We start from the raw sequence: 21,690 nt of genomic DNA, 5'->3' as shown, positions 1-21,690 counted from the left end.
CAAGCAAAAGATGGACTAAAGGTTGTATGAAGAAGGTAAAGGGAATTAAAATGTGGAGAGCAGGAGGAGGAGAAGAGAAACGTAGAGCTGGAGGGAAGCGTCTCCTGGGATCTCATCACCAGCAGCATTCCTAGCAGACAGGACCGATCTCCAATTTCCCCTGAAACAGGCAGACACTCTCTGCATTCAGCCCGAGAGAACTGCAGATCGCCTCAGCTGACGAAAGTCTTACAACGGCACGGCAACACCGCCCGACTTCCCCGTCTGTAATCAAAACCTACAAGTCTGACAGCTTGTATGCATAGGTGCATGAATAAATACCCCATCTGCACCAAACAGGTGTGAGAACAAGGGCAAGAGCGCGCAGCAGGGTAAGACAAAGAGTGTGTGTGTGTGTGTGTGTGTGTGTGTGTGTGTGTGTGTGTGTGTGTGTGTGTGTGTGTGTGTGTGTGTGTGTGTGAGTTAATGATCCGCGTGTCCTGTACCTGTTTGGATATGTGTGCATGTTTGTGGACTGCTCATTTGCATGCAGGCGCTGTTGTGCATATTAGTGGCTGATGTGTGTTCATCTTTGCAGCTTTGCTGGTGTGGCAAGGTGGAAGGTTTGTGAAGGGCTCACAAACAGGTGCTTTACAAATATTTTGCACCGAACGTGCGTCAAAAGCAAAGTTTGCAGACGACTAAAGTTGTAGACAACGTTTGTAAATCTGAGAAGAAACTCATCCACCTACCCATTCTGCATCGCGGAGGGATCATACGTCAATGCCAAACCACTCTGGAGGAAGAGATAAAGAGAAATATATACACAACCAAAGGTTAAAATACTTCATATTCCTGTTAAATCATTTGTGTTTTTCTCTTATTACGATACTGCGGTGGTGTAAATGATTATTTGATGGTGTAAACTGACAGCAATATTGCCTCTGACGAATGGTCAAGCCAATGAAGGTTATGAATTGAGAGGGAGGGAGGTAGCAGAGAGGGAAGGTAGAATGATTCGTGATGTGAAATAAAACAATGAACTCAAAAGCTTTGACTTCTGTTCACCAATATGAACAAGTGAGTGGGATACGAAGACCTGCTAAATAAAGAACAATTGACGATGTCCACAGCAGTACAAAACTCTCAAATGAGCCAGTTAAAACCACACATAATACCACTTAAAGCTGTGATTGTCATGTTCAAAAATATCCGCAGCTACAGTAAAATAACCAAAGAAGGGACATTAAGGGAGGATGTACAGCCCCGCTGTGTGTGTCCTGGTTCAACACGCTCAGAATACATGCAATGATAGGAAATGTCTTGAATGGACTCACTTTCTACAAATGCCACAAACACCTCTTTCCAAACCAAATGTGGGAAATAAATAATGAATGGAAATAATGAATGAAAAGGACAAGGTTCTTCTGCAGTATATCAGTATAGGAAGAAACTCAAAGCTACAAGAGTGTATTTTACTCGCTAAGTATTCTCTGTCCCGCCTCAACTCCATTAAACATCGCCAATTGTTTATCATTAAGTGACAGTTCAGTGACTCTCAGAATGTTTTTTTTTATCTGTTTCACGACCCTATCATGTGCGAATAAATGAGACTGTGAACTTTGAAACAGATCTTCATCCACTGAGCTGCCTCTTGGCAATGTCGGAACAAACAGAATGCATCAACAGTTGTTTTAATCCTCTAATCTTTCACTGTATCACTGCCCTCACCAGACCCTTCATCTGCAGCCCAAGACAAGTCATTTATTCCACACAAGTCTCTTCTCTCCAAATTGGCACATGAGTTAAAAGTTTGCCCTGATGCTGGACTCTGCTGCCGTGTTCGTCTCTATTCGTCGGCCTGGACTCGGAGACCTGGCACAGACAAATCCATAAACCCCTGAAGAGATGCTTTTCCTCAGCAAAGGCCAAGTGGGGCTTGCCAGGACTTGGGAACTGACAAATGAATCCCGCTGAAAATCCCACTGAGCATTTATTTTAAGACCAGCTGACAATTCACAAATGTTGACAATATCCAACAGGATCGCACTGGAGCCTCTAATGTTCACTCAGCCCTGATGTTATTTACCATTCTTTGCTTTCACAAAAAACAACAAGTGCAATCTGTGCCTGCTACACACATGAAGGCCATGCACATACTGTGGCATCCGGTTTTTTGTCGCGGCGGCTCTTCTCTTAGCGCGCACTTGTTTCAGCCTGGTTCCATTTCATTTCACTTCACCACTCGGCTCTTTCCCCACCTCCAAGTAACGCGGATGTTGGGAAACTATTCAAAACTGCACTTGGTGCGTGGGTGTCGACATTATTATTCGCTTTCCCTTGTTCTGTAAATTAAAGCTTTGGTATCGACACTAACAACTTCTGAACTCCCTGCATTGTGCAACAGTCAATCTGCTTTCAATCCGCTGCACAAGGTTTCATTTTGTCTGAAGATGATAGACTGGAGGTGGGAGTTTCAACAAAAGAAAAAAACAACTTGCCATTTGGGTTTTGCAGAATCGTTGTACTTTAAATTGAACAACCTTTATACATGCCGGCTTTCATACTGTCAGCAGCGTCTCTATTTTGGCCGACAGTATGTTATTGGAAATGAACGCTGATAATGACCCCGTAGGGGGGCCTGTCAAGTTATTTAAACGTGGTTATAAATTGTGAATAAGAAACTGATGTCAAAGGGAACATCAGCCATATATTCAAAGTTTATGAAAAAGACGATCTTTTCGACCCTCTGTAATGTTTCTGTGAAGCAGCTGTCGACGCTGAGCTGTGGAATGCTGCAGTACAATCTGTTGTACTGTGTGTGTTATTTCATTCTCACCTCTCTGATTATTATGATAAGATCACTGTTGTGCTTTTGATCGAAAGCTGAGAAGGAAAAGGTTTAGAAGAGGTTTGTGGATATACTATACTCGTAGTTGTGACTAAGTTAAAATAACACTTAAATTAACTTAATTATTTCCTCTTAAAAACCCTCGAAGCAGACATGGTATACTCATTCGGACTGTGAGAAATTAGAGGCTACTGTAGATTTTGAAAATGTCTGATGCGGCATAATTCAGCCCGAGTAAAAATCCTATGTTGCTTTCTTTTATTGTGGCAGAGGGTAAAAAGGATTATATTGATGACAAACTGATTGAAAGACAGAGTTATTGTGTTCAAATTTGCCATTTCTGCTCTGTTGAAGGGGATCTTTTGCGATGGTTACTGTTGATGTTTGTTTGACGATTGAATGCACTCACCTCTCCTTCCCGTGTCCACGGTCGGCCATTCTGGGGATACTTCACCTGGGTTTGCCTCTTCTTCTGGCCTCCGTCAGCAAACTTGCACAGCAAAGGCTCTGCAGGGGCTACAGAGTGAGTCAGACAGAGAGGGAGACAAGGACAAGCACGGAGATGGATTAATCATCTTAATAGCGGGAAAAAGTGAAATTTCCTGCATTAGGTGAAGAGTTACCTTTCAAAGATAAGATTTAAACACACGGTTTTATGCTGTGGCTTGAACAGAAACATAACATAAATCAACTGGACCCGAAAACAGCCCCTGAGCTCTTACATTTATCTCTTCCACCCCTAATCCAAACATCAAAACAACAGCAGTTATCGCACCATCTCTACAAGCCCTTTAACCACACTTCGACAAAAGCAGCCTTGACGTGGAAACAAAGCCACCGGCTAAGCATCAAAGCATGGTGAGCGTGGTTCAAACGACAAACCAAACCAGCGTATACTTAAAACGCTAAATAACTCAACACAGCTTGACCTCGGGCCATAGACCGCAATTGTGATTGCTCCAAAGACAACATATGCCTTTTCTGGACCAGAGAAAGAAGAAAGCCTTGATTACAAATAGGATTAGCTGAGTGTGACCTCCCATCACAAAAGTTCAACACATTCTAACTTGAACCTGATAGGCAGCAGCCCTCAAACCCCTACAGGCCTCTGAAAGAGCAGGAAGTGGCTGCATTGGTGCAGGAGTCTGCACAAGAGGAAAAAAGGCTTTGTTGTGTTTCAATTTATGATTAAAAGCATATCTTTAGAATTTGTTTAAAAGCAAGAAAGTGTGAATAATGGCTTCTATTTCTGGGAAATGCTTCAGCAACATAAATAAATGAGTTCTTAGAAGACATGGAATTCTATGAACTAGCGAAGGTGATATCATCATCACGCCGGTACAAATTCACACACTATGAAAGCAAAAAGCAAAAAGAAACGATGCAATTACCTCACCTACCTCAAGAAAAATGATTCTTCGTCTCAGTAAACTGAAAAATGAGAAGCGGTGTTCTCAGCGGAGAAAAACATTCAGAGCTCAAGGTTGAGACGAGAGTTATTTGGAATGCCTGGGGCATGAATTGGTACTCCAAAGGTAAGTAGACGGAGCAACACAGAGCTGCATGATTATACTGCATTTAGGAATACTTTGTCATTATACTGTTGTAACTTGATTTTGATATGAATAACAGGCCACACGGCTGGGCCTCTGTTGCAGTCCCTCTCCTTCCCTATTCATCTTTCTCAATCATTCCCCATCTCTCTCTTTTCTTTGAGCCACTCTGCTCAATGCATTCATATACATTTGGTAAACAGTCCTGTGTGTGGGTGTATGTGTGATGTGTGCGTGTATGTGTCTCACTGCAAAACTTAAATTTAAAAAAATTGGCCAAGAATTACATGCGATGGATGTTTTTCAATCAAAATGGACAACAACAGCAGAGGAGATACGGTGTGGTGGAAGACACATTGGTCACTTTAGCAGAAGTTATTGAAGTGGCTAAGGCTATTGAAAAAACATGACGGTACTGTCTATTGCTCAGTGTTATCAACTCACTTACTAAAAGCCTCTTTAACGCATTCCTGCTTGTGTTTCTATGGCATCAAAGTAACCGTGCAGATTGGCTAGATTAGTCCAATAATGCTCAGTTTCATCTATAACGTCGCTCCCAATCATTGTCTATGGAGCACTTCCACACTTTATACTTGTTGATACTACCAATTTGAGTTTTAGCACTCCGGTTTTTGGATTTGGGAGAATTTCATTGTTTACTATTATTTTTGGACTGTCTTAGATCATAGGAATGACATCAATTTACAAAGAAATGTGCAAAGTTCCCCTTTAGAAACCACAGCACTTGTCGAGACAATGTTGTTATTCTTTGTTGTGCAACACTGATGTTTGCATAGCTGTAATGAAAGGATGCAAAAGAGGAATGCAGAGGTGGGAAAGAAGACTGAAAACTCCACTGGTTTCCAAAGTAGCAACAATCTGAACGCAAGTAACTGTGCTGAAACTATTGCTTCTTTTTTTTCACGTTCACTCAACCTGAAGAGTTCCTCGGTCACCTGAAAGTATTGTCCCCAGTGCTATGGTCCAGTGGTTACATGCACAAACACACCGACACACACAAATACATCAATATTCAGGCAAATACATCAATATTTTTATAATATTTTGGTTGCCGTGGTGCATCTGGAGCTTGGATTTAGTGTTTTTCAGACACTGCTGCAGGTGGCCAATATTTAGTTGGGCAGGACATTTGGACAGGCCCATGAAGGGACAAAGTTGTCTTTCTTTTTTTTCTATAGATGCCACATTCTCGGTTGCATGGAGTTTAATCCGATTATTATTTAAATCTGACAAATCTGTCAGATTATACTGTCATGGCATCTCACAATACCGTCATAATGACATAAAATACAGAGACGAAGTGTTTAAGCTGTAGCTTAAGACCGCAAAATAATTGAAATAAAAGAATAACTTGTAGGATTCGTAAAAAAATACATTTGATGTGTGTATGTGTCAGTTTATGACTGTGTGCATGTGCTCCTATTTGAGAGAAAGGGAAGTCGATGTTTTTCATAAAACTAATATTTTATGTATTATTTGAATTCATCATTTTTGGTATTTGCCCCAACAGAGCAAATGTAGGGTGAATCAAGTAAAATAATGTAACATGACTTTCACTTTTAGTCTTTACCAGTACGTGTGTGTAGTACTATCGTTCAATATTAATATAACGTCATGTAAAGACACATCAAAAATCCTTTTATTCATGTGATATTGTGTATTTCTCTGAGGGAGAAAATAATTCACTTTATATTCATTCACAGGCACAGTGATAAATGCCATAAATACAGATGATGATAATGACAAAATTAGCGAATGTTATTTATTCCTATGAGTGAAACTTAGTCGCAACACAATCACGCGGCAACAACAACAGCAAAGCCTCGAGAGACAGGATTACCTGTCTGCTCAAACTGGTGCATCGAATTCATTTTTCAGCTTGCTTTCACAGTTGCATTACCACAATCTGTTACATTCCACAAGAGGGCTTTAAAGGGAAGAAGGACATATTTAATTGTCAGTTTGACCCCTGCTGCTCACACTCTTGCGGCTCTTTAACACAAAGTGATGAATTCATGATGAATTTGGGTACAGCTGTGTCTGCCCCCTAAAATGCGTCACTTTTGGGCATGTCAAGTTAATTAACATTGTCTGAACTAAATATATGGACATCTAAAGAGTTCAGATATGTGAATCCTTAGTAAACAGGACATGGAGTTGAAGAAATGAAATTCAGTCCGAACCGAATGAGCAAAAATGATTGCTACAGTCACGCATTAATCGATCTTTGTTGCCTCTAGCGCAACAATATCCCCTTATTTCAGTATTTTTCTTCAGGTAAGGAGTTTGTGTGGAAAATCCAAACATCATTGCTTAGTTTGCAGAGTACAACGCTGCACCGTGCAGACAACTGCTCAGGTCGGGCTGCTTCCTGGATCTTCACCGTAACAGAAAGCAGGCACATCGAAGAGAGAACCAGTGGTTTTTTTTGTTCTATTAAGTTTATACCGTTGTCACATTTCATCACAAACCTGGTTTGTTATTCATGAAGGTCTTTTTCTAATCTTTTTATGACCTAAGTGGGCAGAAATAAAGACATCTTTATTGATTTAGCGAGTAACAGGAGCAATTTACCACATGCACACCGCTGCACCGTGCAGACACATGCTTTGTTGTTTCACATATTCTAGTATGAAACCATAAAAGATGTCCATGTATTGATCCATAAACATCATAATATATTGTTGATTGAGGCTGTACATGTATTCATCTTTCAAAATATCAAACACTAACATAAAAAGAATCTATTTAAATCATGCCGCTTTCTTTAAGTTTGAAATTGAATCTGAATTTCTTGCTTTTGCTTTGCAGTAAAATGGCCTTCTGAGGTTCATCTCTATGAAGAATGCGTGGACTAAAATATTGAAAGACCAAAAAAAATCACATGGAGCTACTATGTGGTGTGTGTAGTGTAGTTGTGTCACAGAGTGTGTGTTTCCCTGTAGTCAACGCTACAAAACATTATAAGTCGTTGCCGAGAGCTGCAAACTTGACAAGGGCGAGTAACAGAAGTCAACAGACAAAATACAAATATGTCTGTAAAAAATGAACTGTCATTAACCAAGTCTTGCAGTTGTTCATTTACTGGTTTAATGTATCCATCAAAGTGCCACAGCTATGTGTTCAGATAGTGAATAGTTTCACTCCAGTCTTTGGAAAAACACTGTGAGATTCTGCCACTGCAGAGACAGGCAATGCAAATAGGAAATAAAAGACGTGAAGACTGCAGGAGATGTCAATAAAATGACAGAGAGTTGGTTGTTTGCCTGTCAGAATGTGTGCGTGAATGCTGCAGGGTAAAAAACTAATAACTACTGCTTTACTGATTTGAAATTACTTTTCAATCTGTGGTGTTTTGTGTTTAACTGACAGGATGTGTACGTAGGTGGGCGGGTGGCTTGAACACTGAAGAGTGGATCTCATACTGTTACCACTCATTGGAGCTGTGGGATATTGCAAACCCGAGTAGAGCAACATAGAAAGTGTTAAAACCCCAGCAGAGCAAACAAACATATCCATCTGTGTTCTGGCGAGAAGGACACAGGAAAAGAAATAGGTTGGAAAGAAAAACATGGGGGAGGATGAAACACACAGGTGTACCTGGTTAAGTGCCGGAGATACTTTAGATCTTAGCTTTGGTGTTCCTAAGCAAGGCACTGATCTATATTTAAGTAAAAAGCCTTCGTTTATGACGGCATGACGGTTTCAGTTTTTACTGTTTGAAGAGGGGGAATATCCTATAAGTGGGTCCCAATCCCTCAAATGGGAAAATTCTCCTTTAAAATGCAATCCAATCCATTCTCGAGCAACATGGGAAACCATTCAGTTGGTAAATGGGATACAATCCCCAAATGTAACAAACAAAGGAATCCCTCAGCTGGGCTGAATGGGATGTCGGCATCAAAGCGCTCAAAGCCTTGGGACAGAACAACATGCACTCTCGGGGGTTACTTGTTCAAGCATCGCTCATGAGAGGACAGCAACTATTTGCCACAAAAATCAAGAAATGTGTGTTAGAAAATGTTGAACTATATTGTTCTCAGCATTTTTATGACATGAAAAATTGAAGACATGTGTCTACTGTAAAAAAAGGTCTGTGAGCTGGGACAGAGAAGTGAGATTTAGAAGGGAGAGGACGTTCACTGCATTTACTACATTTTCTCTTCACACACGCAAAGCAACCCAAAAACAGTTGGCTGTGAGACAAGTAGGAATGAAATGTATCGATGCGCTGACATATACATAGAATTGAATCACCAAAATGATGTTAAGACAGCACCAAATGTCTTTTGCAACTTGCAGAACTTGACATCATTGATGTGACTTGGTCAATGCTTCAACAGCATCACATGTTAACACCTACAACTATGTTTGTGTCATGAAAACATGGCTCCAAATAACGTAACACAATGTAAGCTGACTCAGTCTGACTGTACAGTACTGCCACATCATTTCATAATCATCATTATGAAATGCCACATCATCATTTCTTCCATTGTCAGGAACATCAAATTCAATTAATTTCCCATTCATGAAAGTATTGAACCACTTCTGCAATGAATGGGGGCTGAATGCCACATGATCGTACCAGAAACATTCATTATTAAACCTACTGTAGGATCATGGGCCTTCTCTGAGATCTGGACTCTTTCCATTCTTGCCGTCCGTTTGTCTTACCATTAGGAAAGGGCAAGACAAAGAGAACTATTAAAACTCCAACACTATATCAGATCGTGGGAGAGAAAGAGAGACAGAATGATTAGAAACCAAGGCAAAGGAGATTAGATGAGGACCGTAGAGAGGTACATTTCCCTCTTTCTTTCCCTGAATCCTGCATCTACTTACTCATTATTTATATGCACTTTTGTAAAGCAATATCTGACCATAAGATGTGTATGTGCTGTTTTTGTGATACAAAAAAAGTGAACACAGCTCCGGATTGTACCCATGAATTTAAAGATTAAACTACTAATTGTGTTTGTATTATTGGCCAGCATCAAATCAGGACATATTCATTGTTGTTATTTTTGTATGGCAAAAAGGAAAAGAAAAAACAAGGAAGATGTATTTGATTTGATTCTCAGATCAAGTTTTGAGCAAATAATGATGATGTATCGATGTTAATGATAATAATAATAATAATATAAACTTGATCATTCTTGACCAGGCGTGTAAGATATTAATCCGGTTAGAGTAGATTTTAACTCAGTAAGTAGAGAAATAGAAATGAAGCCTGGTAAAATTTTCCACCCTCCCAGGTCCATGAACTCAAAAGAAATGCAGAATCATCGCTTCCTGTTTTTGTCTTTGGGCGCACCTTTGCGGTCTGATTTCCTTATTAGGTGCTGACTGCTTGAATCTGTCATCCAGAACAAAAAGGATTGATCAAATCAAGCTTGTAGAGGAAGGGACATGGTCACGGTGAAGCTGTAGAAGGTCTGAGTCTCTTTATGGCTGGAGAGGGCTTCATGGCTTTACCACGCTGACTCTCTGCCTCACAGCATGGAGGCACAACGTTGTCGAATGACGATCACAGAGAAGACAGAAGGACAACGACAGAAATACACTAGCCCTTATTACCCGATTTACACAACAGATTGGAATGTCAAATTTGCAGGAGTACTCTAATCACAAAAAGTGCTGAGACATTAGGAGCAATGCAAATGTTTCCAACACGTTTTATTTATGGAGAACAAAAGCTGTGGAGCCACTTAAAGTCTTGTTAAACATATATGAACCTGTCCTAGATCTTATATGAAACCTAACAATGAAGACAGATATACATCTGTATAAAGCTTGACTAAATTCCAACACTTATTTCTGTATCAATAAAAGGCAAGGAGCAGAGTTCTAATTCTAGTCTATGCCCATTCTAGACACTCTATATCTATGGCAGGAACCGCCAGTCGAAGGCAGAAAGCTGCGGATTGATGGACTAACGAGGGGCTGATGGACGCTCTGGTCATGTGATCAATGTCGGCGTTAATCTCACGGCTAGAGAGTAAAATATTCCAGCTGCCTGTCAATACATCGGCTGGGACGGACCGACTGTTGTATCAATCTGAGGAACAAACAGGCACACTTCACTCAATGACACGCACACCTACTGCACATCAACACATCCCACTGTATCAGAATAGCAGGTTTGATAACAGTGACTCTGTGGTGTGTAAGGAATAAGCCCAAAGGTAATGTCACTGTAACGGCTCAGTGACACAGAAAACCAGTGACATAAATCAACAGAACGTGGCTTTAGAGACACGGTTTCCCTCTGTGTGTATTTGATCAGTGTGTGTTTGTGTGTGTTTTGTGGATCAGTATACAGACGGTCTGGTCTGAATCTGGTTGGTCAGAGTCTCCTAAATTCCACGGTTTGTATGCTCAGGGCGATTGAACCGGTCAACATACGTTAACACACTGACTCCCACTCCCACACACACATACACAGACACAAAGGAGAAAATGGACGCCCCTGGCAAAGACAAGCAATGCATCTCTTTCAAAGTAGAGGTCAGCTACTTGGTGGCTGTAGAAAGAATGACTGTATGTTTGTGTGTGCAACTTCAATTTTAAAACTACTTTATTGATTTTATTTGGCCACTTGGGGGTTGGAAGATGAAGATGAAAATAAATCATGATGATGAACTTGTTACCAAACACGCTGTGTGTCTGCTGTTTGCTGCTAGACCCCAAGATAGGAGCTGGAACAATGAGCAGGAAGATGCTAAAAAAGTGTTGGTGATAATTCACTGTGGGTTCGTCACTATGAGTGACCTCTCTCACACAAAACATCGTCACTTGACACACTATTAATATGACAATATTGATGAGAGAGTTATTTAGGCACATAGCAGTCACCAGTAGTTTTTAAAATATATGTTGTGCTTTGTCACAGTAAGTACGTGATAATTCAATTACAAATTGTTAACATAACTTCTCTTGATAGATTTTGATCAAATGAATACTTTTGTAACAATAAGTTATTTGATAATAAATAATTTTCTTTTAAGATTCGTCACAAAATCAAGCTTGTCGACTTGCACATTTGCACAACCATGAAGCTCAGGACTGTTTTGCTGATAGCCATGCAGGCTCTTTGCTTGCAGCAGCAGTTAAGATGCTGTGTTGTTCACACACACTGACACCCACACAGGCTGCAGGAATCAGGATGGAAGGATACATCATTCACTTGCTACAAAGTGACACAGCTATACCTCACAGTCTATAGAGAGGTATGGCAGTGCGTGTGTGTGTGTGTGTGTGTGTGTGTGTTCGTTTGAGAAACCGAGTCGCCCACCTCACAAATCATACTGCCAGGGCATGCAGCGCGGCTCTCTCTGTCTGTCCTTCATTTCCATTTTCTTCAGTGTGGTGCAGCTCCCATCTCTCTATGTATATTTGATAGTTCTGTATCTCCATCTCTTCTCTCTCATCCTGTCACTCTCAGTTTGCTTCTCTCCACCTTAGCTTTCTCTTTCCCCCCCCACCTTGTCCTTGCTCTGTTACTTCCCTCATGTTTAGTCACCCCACTTGGCTCTCTCTCTGTAGATGTCATTTTCTCTCACACCCACACACACCTTGTTTTTTCAAACCCAATGTCATCCTCAATCTCATCCTCATTGCATCTTCTCTTCTTCTCCCATATTTTCTTTTGTCCTTTCTCTTACTCTCTCTCTCTCTCTCCCTACACACCATCCTCCCACTTCTCTCTTCCCCTTGTGCATGTGTGCGTCTCAATCTGTGTTTTGCACAGTCAATACTCAATTAATCACTCAGATCTTCTTACTAAATCAGCTCACGGTGGTCTAAGGAGTGGGACAGAGAGAAAGAGAGCAGCATAGATGATGCTGATATATTATCACTCGCACGGACACGGGCTTGTACATGAACTTACACCAAAAGACAATGTGATTCATTCATAAAAATATGATAGTTGTGACAGTTATGGGTGTATTAAATCAAATGACAGAAAAAAAAGTATATTCCTCAAACTAAGGTATTGAAGATAAGTACAGTGTTTGTAGCGGTACTGTTCTTGTACCGGTGTCAAAGATTTTCAAACAATACTCATGCAAGCTCTCCTCCGTGTCATGATGCGCACATATCAACACAATGATGTACACAGGTGAAACATGACAAGACATGTAAGAACCAAAAGTATGACCTCCAATACAAACTAAACCTTTGAACTTATTAGAGGTGCCTTAAGAAGCTTGGCGGCAAACCATTTTAAAACAACCTGTTTAAATGGTCTTCTAGTGCAGCGAACTTGGTGTTTGTAGGAAGATTGAGTCTGTGGTGCCACATAGTGCTGCATCTTAATGTGCACCCTGACCTACAAAAAAACACCTTGCTCTCACTGCAGAAAAACACAAGCTACGTCAGTGCAACGCAAGTGTGCTGGTGATCGGCACCCACCTGTCATGCCTGGAGGGGTTTTCAAGAATTTCCCGTTGAAATTTTGAATCACCACATCGCACTTCTCTGTCGACTCCATCCTGACAGAGAGAGAAAGACAGAAGTGCTACTTGAGGACAATCAGCTCCTTTTGTCACTGTTCAACATGCTTGAAGGATAGTGTGGTACTTGAATGTGGATATGTGTGCATGCAGATTTGTCCCACAATGCTGTCTTTGGTTGTGGCAGCAGAGCTGATAGACAAGAAATCATTCTTTCGTTTGCCAGCAGTCATTACACATCAAGGAAATGACACGAAGGAGCTATCCAAGCGACGTCGCGAGAAATGGCTGTCACGCATCTCTCGAGATATAAAGGAATGGAATTTGGCGTACACTAGAGTATGTGCGGATCACTTTATAAGTGGTCAGTGATTCTATTTACAAATTCGTTTGTGAACAGTATTTAATAAAGGAAATATAAATTAAACTTGGACATGAGAAGGTTACCGAAGCTTCATCGGCCTGTGACAGCAGTCGGTGCCAGAGACGTGTCGAGCGCGTACAACAGGCGAAACACAGAGATGCAGCCTCAGCATTGCGTGATATGAGTTTAACGTCGGATCATAAATATATGTATGTATATATATATATGTGTGGGGGGGGATGAAGTTAGGAGTTAGTTGAAAGTTAATTCCTACACACACGCACACAATGACGTGCATGTACAATGTAAACAAACACACGTGTCTGTTTGCACTGAGTAAACATTGAATATTGCTAAATATTTGACCAGATCTGTATATATGTACCCTCCCAATGACGAGATGAGAATTCCCGACGACCGTTGCTTTGACGTCTCGGACCCATCCACTGACAAACTGATTATAAGCGTCGAGCCCTTTGTAGCACTCCAGCTCGTCTTTTGTGTAAGGACTGGGGGTGTTCACGAGATACGTGTAGATGTTGGCGTAGTTTACCGATGGAAGGTAAGTAGGATCGGCACTGAAACCATCTGCACTCATCGTATAGGGATCCAAGTTACCAATAACCTTCAATTTGACCAGGTAGCGAACCTTTGATGCACTATCCAGTGATTCAAAGTATGGTATTTTCGCCGCACTTCCTTGTTTACGCGCCGCCATGTAGGATCTGTATGTACTCCAACATGGCCGACCGACCTCGTAACTAAGGAGATCGTGACGTCGGTGAGACCACTCCATACGGCGAGTACATGAAATGCCTGCCTGTTGTGCTCGTTTGTCTCTGCATTGCCTGAGCAAAATGCCTGAGGTGGGCCTGTGCGTGTGTGTGCGTGTGTGTGCGTTTGTGTGTCGGTGTGTTTTCTATGGGGTTTCCTCTCCTTTGTCCGGGTTTAAAAGCTCCATTCAGTCGGATCTGTCGTGTGCCATGTCCTCTTTGTCTGCCCCCATTCAGCTCTGCTCACCCAATCACAGCTCAATGACAAATTGCCTGCTTGGCAAGAAAAACAGTGTGTGCGTGTGTGTGTGTGTGTGTGTGTGTGTGTGTGTGGGAGAGAAAAATGGTGGCGTGGGAGAGACTGTGTGTGTGTTTGTGGTATGTGAGAATGCATGTCTCTGTGTGTCTTGGGTTTTCTACACATAGCCGGTGACCCTGAATGGACTGCATTTTAATCACTGGCACGCTCCACGGTGTAACTGAGAAGACCACACAACCTTAAACACACACAGACACACACACTTACACCCACGCAAAGGAGGGTGAAGGAGTCAAGGGTACAGGAATGTGCAGTTGTATGATTACAGCAAGATTTCCTTTGGTTGTAAATGGCAGGGAGTCAACTCAGGGTAATGTACAGTGAAAAAAGAAATGTGAGATGATAACTATGAATGCATATTATGTTGTGCCTGACAAGTAATTACAGTTCACCGAGCAACAGAAAACATTTAAATACAAACAATTGGCATTTAAGATTATTGTTTTCAGCAGCAATAGAAAGTAGTTGACGGTGGGAAATGTAAAATCAGTCCCTGACACACTGATGTAGCGCGATTGCCTGTCGCAGTTTTAATACATAATAATGAATTGATATAAAAAATATGTAACGGTTATTAATAACTCAATTATGAATCATAATCCCATAAATTAGGATAAAAAGAATGAAGGTGCTCAGCTTCCGTGATAAGACATAATTAATATACCGGTAAGTAAGAGAATTTAACTTTAGATTAAATTTAGGATGCCACACAATTTTGGATATGAAACCCTTTTTATATTAATCAATTAAATCTCAATCTCAGGGTTGCTTCGGAGTTCTTCTTATGGTGTAAGAGACGATTAATTCATATACACACAAATCAAATGATCAAGTTCTTTGTATATGAAATATTTATTGGACTAACTACATAACTAAACTGCTAAACAGAAAATAAATGCGTTAACGATAAAATAAACACACGGAAACCTGAAAGAACTGTAAACAGAGTTGGCTGTCATGAACTCAGATGTTTCAAATTGGGAGATTTGCACAATTAATGTATGAAGGGACACTAAAGTGAGTCAGTCATGTAAGACGAGTGTTGTCTGACGAGAGAACAAGATTAGAACAAACGCAAAGAAAAGAGTAAAAGAGTCAATTTGTGAACGGTTTACAGATAAAGTCAATTTGTTATGCTGAGCTAGATTAATATATATATTTAGATATACAATTCAAGGATTTACTAAGACTAGGACTAGCATATCAATTAAGGTACATTTTATCAATTTTATCAAGTATCTTTGAGTTGTTTATTCACAATGGGATGTGTCTCTGTGTCCCTCAGGTATGTAGATGCTCGTAAAACGGGAAAGGTGGGGTCATTAAACCTTGTAAGCTCAGCCTTTACAACGGTCTCTTATAGTTCATAAATGAGTTTGAGTGTCAAGATTGAAGTCTTGTCTTGAGTTGATCCAGGCACATGGTAAATTGAGAGTCTAAAGCCACTTAGTGCCCAGTAGGTCGTGAGTTCCAGAAAGAAGTTTATTAGACTGAACTGCTAACTTTTTGGTAAATAAAATATAAAAGCGGTAGTGACAGTTTGTGTGCATGCACGTCTCTCTCTGTGCATACCTAGCAAAGCCGACTCCTCTGCTCAGGCCGTTGGCATCCCTCAGTATCCGTGTGGAGATGACATGACCGAAGGGCTTCAGCATGTTCTCCAGCTCCTGCTCATCCATGGAGAGTGGCAGGTTTGAGATGTAGAGGTTGGTGGGGTCCTGCTCCTGTTGCTGTTGGGAGAGACGGGGGCAATAGTTATCAGCACTTCATTTTATCTTGCACAGACAAAAGTTTCAATGTGTGACAGAAAGGAGAAGTTGCATATTTCGGTCTAATCTTAGAGACGTGAGCACTGATTGAAAACGCTCTATGCAACCTTGAAAATAATCACTGGGTCTCAAAAGAGACACTTTTATCATTTATTCTTACAATCAAACTTCACAAAACTATTTTCTGAAAGATCAACAGTTCATATAAATGTGCTGTGATTGTGAACAGTACAGATGTTGGATGTATCCTCACTTGCCATTCTACTAGTTGTCACTTTCTAGTATGTAAACTGCTGAAACCGAAGGAAGAGAAATAAAAGAGTTTACTATAACCCTCCACCAAAACCTGCAGCAGTGAGTGCATGAAAGGCTGAGGCAGTCCCGTTCAAGTTCTCTATTTCCATATTTATGACTGAATATCCCACTACAAAATATCTGTGAATATAACTCCAGCGGCAGACTCTGCTCAAAAGAGGAATAAACGTTTTACTGAAAAGGCAGCGCAGCTGCTTCACACACAGAACCCCTGAAGCAATAAGTAAACCCCCTTAGGATTCATAGGTGTTAACTGAGTTGCATTCCACATTTTCAAGGCAATGAGGGAACTTCCTCCTAATGTGCCTCTCAGTTAGTAAGACTGTTATACTTCAATTATTTTTGTTCTATTTAGCAGCACTCCATTGAAATGATCCTCCGCACGAGACCAAAGCCTGTGTGTGCATGTGTGCTGAGGAAATAAAGAGGGATGAATGCAGGAGAGGGTTTGGTGGCGTGTGCTCCTTCTTTCTACTGAGACAGCTAGAAAGTGACGGAGAGAGGAAAGGGGGAGTAATACACACGTCTTCTATAAATCCGACCTAAACTACATGATTTCAAGACTCTTCTCATAAAACTATTTGGATACATAGTTTCCCAGAATGCCTCTGTAAACGCTGCGGTGATGTTGCAATACTTTACGATATGTTACTGCTGTGTTGGCTTTATCTCTACTCGATGTCATAATGTATCAATTATGGCCTTCATAATAACTTTGCAGATCTTGACGGGCGAGTGTAACTCAAATTCGTAATATTCACATTCACATTTTACTACGATCGGTGGCCGGAAGTGTCTGGAAAGTCTCAAATACATGATATCTGATTGCTCTTCAAGTCCAACAGTAGTGTCTCACACATTTCATTTCCCTCTCATCTCATGTGCACAAACCCAAGCCGGTTTCACACTGACATTGAACCTTGTGCAGCGCTGGAATGTGTTCGTACGTTTGATTCCGCTGTTGTCATGGAAAATAAAACAGATACCAAAAGTATGTATTGTGTGTATTGTGTGAACTATGCTGAATTCTTCAAAGTAAATAGTTAAGAGTCTGCAAAGTTTATTTTGGTGATATATGTGTGCGTGTGTTTTCTTGGGTGAATACTCGGTGATAAAAAAAGACGCCATATGTGGCTCATTCTGAGCATAAATATTTCCTTTATCCACGGAGGCTTTCTCTTCGCATGCACCAGAGCTGTTTGATTTCACAGCAGTGGGAGTTCCAAATCTGTCCGACTGTGACCAAAGCCATCTATGTAATCAGTGACTCAGAATAAGCAGAGAAGCTGCAGTGAAGAAGTCTGAAATATTGCACCCTCCATCTCTGAGTCTGAATATCGCTCCTCGTCAGCAGGGATGTTCCTTTGGCAGAGTGTCCAATACAACAGAGTGGCACAGTTGTCTTCCCACACAGGGCAACTGGCTTTGAATGTAATCTTTTACATTTGAGCACATGCTTGTTTGTGCATGCATTTATGCAAGCAGCGACATCAAAGGCACAGAGTCACGCGTAACAGCTGTGGAACCTGTCATTGATCTTATAGAGCTCCGTCACTAAGACCATCAACCTTTTTTACTGAAATCACAAACCTGCTATGCTTTCGTCTCACTGCTTTTCAACACACACCAAATGTTGTTTTTAACAAAGTTTTTTTCACAATTTAGTCCGTCTTAAAACAACAGCAAGGTGCTTCTGTGAAGATTCAAACAGGTTTGTCTGGCTGTATTCCTCCTGTTCAAACTGGCAATTTAAAGATCCTCATGCATTTATTGCAACTGTTCAGTCAGTCAGGGTAGAGTTTGTGTTTTATTTTGCTTATCAAATGGTTGAAAGCATGGCGTGTGACCTTCTCATTATCACCAGAACATACAGGCATATCTCACTACACTGTGAGGCTTCTGATGATGGAATCAAGATATATTCTGGTTAGCGAAGGCGCGAACAAGTCCTCATGGGAATGTGTTTGCACCGAGTGACAAACTGCAGTGCAGTGGTTAGATTCAGTGGCATTGTGCTATGCACGATAAGAAATAATGGCTTAATAAGGCCTGGGTTGAAAAACTGGACATTTATATACTCAGTTGCTGTGAGAAACCTTTACAATAAAAAGGAGAAATTTAAGGCTCTAAAAAAAATGCCCAAGAGAAGATTCAGCAGTGAAACACTGCCTACAGCTAATAAGGCTAAAGCTCGTAAAGGTACCATTGCACATCCAAGTTACAGGAATTCAGTGGAGAAATCACTGAAGGAACAAAAACACATCCATCGCCATGTCGCACTGTTTAAAGTCTCTCAATTTCTGTCATTCAAACAAATGAGCTCCTGAGCACACCTGCAGCTGTACTCCACTGTGCTTCAAACTCTCTGTGGCTGTGGCATTTATCATTATCAACAATAACTTGCTCATCTTGACACAAAGGATGTTTTTTAACCCACAGCTACTCTGTGTGTGTGGAAGAATTTCCCCTGGCCGTCGAGGCAACAATGACAGAATCGTGTTCGCCGTGTCTGCAAGCCATAAAAAAGATTAAACGGTAAAACAGAAGATTTCCTATCCCTGTGGTCAATGGGGTTGCAAAGCTAATTTCATCCAGAGACTGTATGTTTCGCACAAAATCTCACAGTGGTTTTCCCAATTTCAGCAAAAAAGTGGGTCAGCTGTTTTGTTTCTGCACACATTTTCCATACACTTTGCAGTTACTATAACAAGGCGAATGAATGCAGATTTGACGCGAACAAGAGGGACGCCATGACCATTCCTCCAGTTGCTGATTATACGCATGTCTCTGCCTTCCTGAAAATCCATAGTTCTCTTTTTTTTTTTTAATCATGTCTCAATCCAGGGATATCAAGGGTGAGATGGGTACACAATCAACAGGGGTGGGCTCATTGAAATCACATTGTACTTCACGACACCATCTCCACACACAGTCGGCTGTAAAACCATTTATTTGCACAAGTACTTCTGGGACACGAACTAAAGTGCTGTGGAGCACCCACATGTGAATGAACTCTGTTTGACTTTGCACAAAGTTGCCGTTTGCACCAAGTTACTTCTCAGGGATCTCTCACTCTGCATGTAGCAAATGACTCACCTCTCTCTCTCTCTGTCCCCTTTCTCCCTCCGTCTCTCTCTCTCTCTCTCTCTCTCTCTCTTTCTCTCTCTCTCTCTCTCTCTCACTGTAACATCTGTCATGAGCTGGAAACAGCTTCACACCAACTGTGCCTCTCCCTGACTGTGTGGCTTGCCTGACAGCCAGTCAGCCTGTGTTTTCAGGCCCATTACACCTCATCGCTGCATCATTATAGCAGGCCTCTTATCATGCCACCATCCTGGTTACCCTGCAATGCAACAGCACCTGCTGAAGAGCTAGAGGGTAAAGAGAGGGCAAAGCAACGGTTAAATACCTGTGCAAAACTGCGGCTGGGTCCGTACAGTAGACGGATGGATATGAGGTGAGACGGTACTTGAATGTCACACTCCTTTGCAATCCCGCTTGCATCTCAAATAGCAACACTTCACAACAGAAACAAATGACAAACAAATCCCACAACCCTGAACAGGAACGAGCGGGTATTTGAATACGGATGGATGGAAAGATGAGGAAAAATGAAGGGAAGACATAGGCCCGGGAAATGCTTTGAAAACAACTTGAAAGAGCACTTCCATGAAGAGACAGTGTATGATTAGGGAAATGAGACTTTCTATTCATTACATGTTGACTCCTTCCTCTTACCTTTCAAGCTTGTCTTCGCGCAATCCTGCTAATTTCCTCCTTTAATCCATGTATTCTTCCTTCTCATTTGCCCTCCTTCAGCCACCGTCCTTAACTTCCTCCTTTCTCATGCTCACCCTCCTCTTGTCCTTTCCCCCCTTTCTTACTATTCACCCTTCCTCTTAAAAACTAATCTCCTATAACGGTAGCCTTGCTGTCTGAATGCTTAATTAATATTTAAAGAGCATAATTTCCCCTCCTTCTTTTCCTTTCCCTCTTGTCTCCTTGCTCTTTCCCCCCTTCCATATCTTTCATTTCCCTCTTCACATCATCTTTAGTCCACATTTCCATTCATCCCTCACTGCAACCTCTTTCCCTCTTCACATTTCTGCCTTCCTCCATCTTCCTCTTCCTCAAGGCAAGACCTAATCTTTCATAATGATTGTCTGGGTGTCTAAATGCTCTCTAACGGCTTAATCAATAATTAATGAACATGCCATAAATACTTTATGAAGCCTAAACCCTGAAATCCCCGGGGTTTCATTAGCCATGCAGATATACACATTTCTCCATCTTCATGATGACTGGAGGCACAGTAGTGAAATCAACACTGGATACTGATTGCCTCAACATTTAGTCTCTGGTCAGTTCATACTGAATTACTGTTGGCTGCTACTGCTTCTAATTTGCATGCGTTTGTTGCTTTGAAAATGAAGGCGATTGAGAAGCACAGGGTGAAGTTCGGTTTCCAGAGAAACAAATGCTGCTTCTCTTTTGCAATTATCAGCAATTGATTTTGGTGATATTTTATACACGCATGCAAAATATCATTCTGCGTTACAATTTGTCTCTAATTCATGTTTCCGCACTCATCTTTGCAGTTTGTATTAGAAAGTTGGTTAATCCTCCTGATATGATTTCTATACTGCACCAACTGCATCCACATCTTTGCCCTCTACTGACTCCCAAAACCATCAGCAGCTGCAACCTTCAATCACGCGGACAAGGTATGTACATCACTCCTCAAACCTCAATCTTGGTGTGAGCAGAGACACTTTAAACTCGATTATTCTATTAGTATGCTAAAAACAGTACAAATGACTTTTGTACACTGTACTTTCCTGGTTCTGAATGACACTTCCAGCTTGTTGGAGTAATATGCAGTTTGTTTCAATTCTGTTAATCCTGTTTTTAAAAGTTGTTTTTAACTTTTTGCTTTTTTGTCTTTAAGTCTGTTATTTTGCTTTTATGTGTGAAACTTTTATGCTGCTGTTTTGGCAAAGACCCCCGTTGAAAAGAGATTGTAAATCTCAATGGGACCCTCCAAATAAATGAAAATAAACAAAGAGGTGGTGCACAAAAACCATATAGGCCTACAAGCCATTATTTTAGTCAGCTGTACATATGATGTATGTTCTTTCAATTGTATAACACACAACCCATCTGTGAAATAACTCTTGAGCTGATGTTAACTTGTATGTAAAGTATATTATCTGAATGCTGCATGGCTCCACCTTTCCTGTTGGCTTTATCTATCAACATATTTAATAAAATGTGGAAATATGATCTA

The 21,690-nt window shown here is 41.0% G+C and overlaps 1 protein-coding gene across 5 annotated transcripts in view; it reads right to left on the bottom strand.

The window, feature by feature from the left end:
* The window catches only part of LOC306781860 (RNA-binding motif, single-stranded-interacting protein 3-like), a 110,647-nt gene that overhangs the window by 14,825 nt on the left and 74,132 nt on the right, over nucleotides 1–21,690 (bottom strand). For all 5 annotated transcript variants that reach the window (XM_079274915.1, XM_079274914.1, XM_079274916.1 and 2 more), the window contains 4 exons: nucleotides 15,892–16,049; nucleotides 12,823–12,902; nucleotides 3,240–3,346; nucleotides 732–775 (listed from right to left, as the gene is read on the bottom strand). In XM_079274915.1, the coding sequence (XP_079131041.1) occupies nucleotides 732–775; nucleotides 3,240–3,346; nucleotides 12,823–12,902; nucleotides 15,892–16,049 (389 nt within the window). The remainder of the gene's footprint in view (nucleotides 1–731; nucleotides 776–3,239; nucleotides 3,347–12,822; nucleotides 12,903–15,891; nucleotides 16,050–21,690) is intronic.

This window comes from Melanostigma gelatinosum (assembly GCF_949748355.1).
Source record: "Melanostigma gelatinosum genome assembly, chromosome: 9".
Lineage (NCBI taxonomy): Eukaryota > Metazoa > Chordata > Actinopteri > Perciformes > Zoarcidae > Melanostigma > Melanostigma gelatinosum.
Note: the sequence above shows the minus strand (reverse complement) of the source record. Positions and strands in the feature narration are given on the sequence as shown.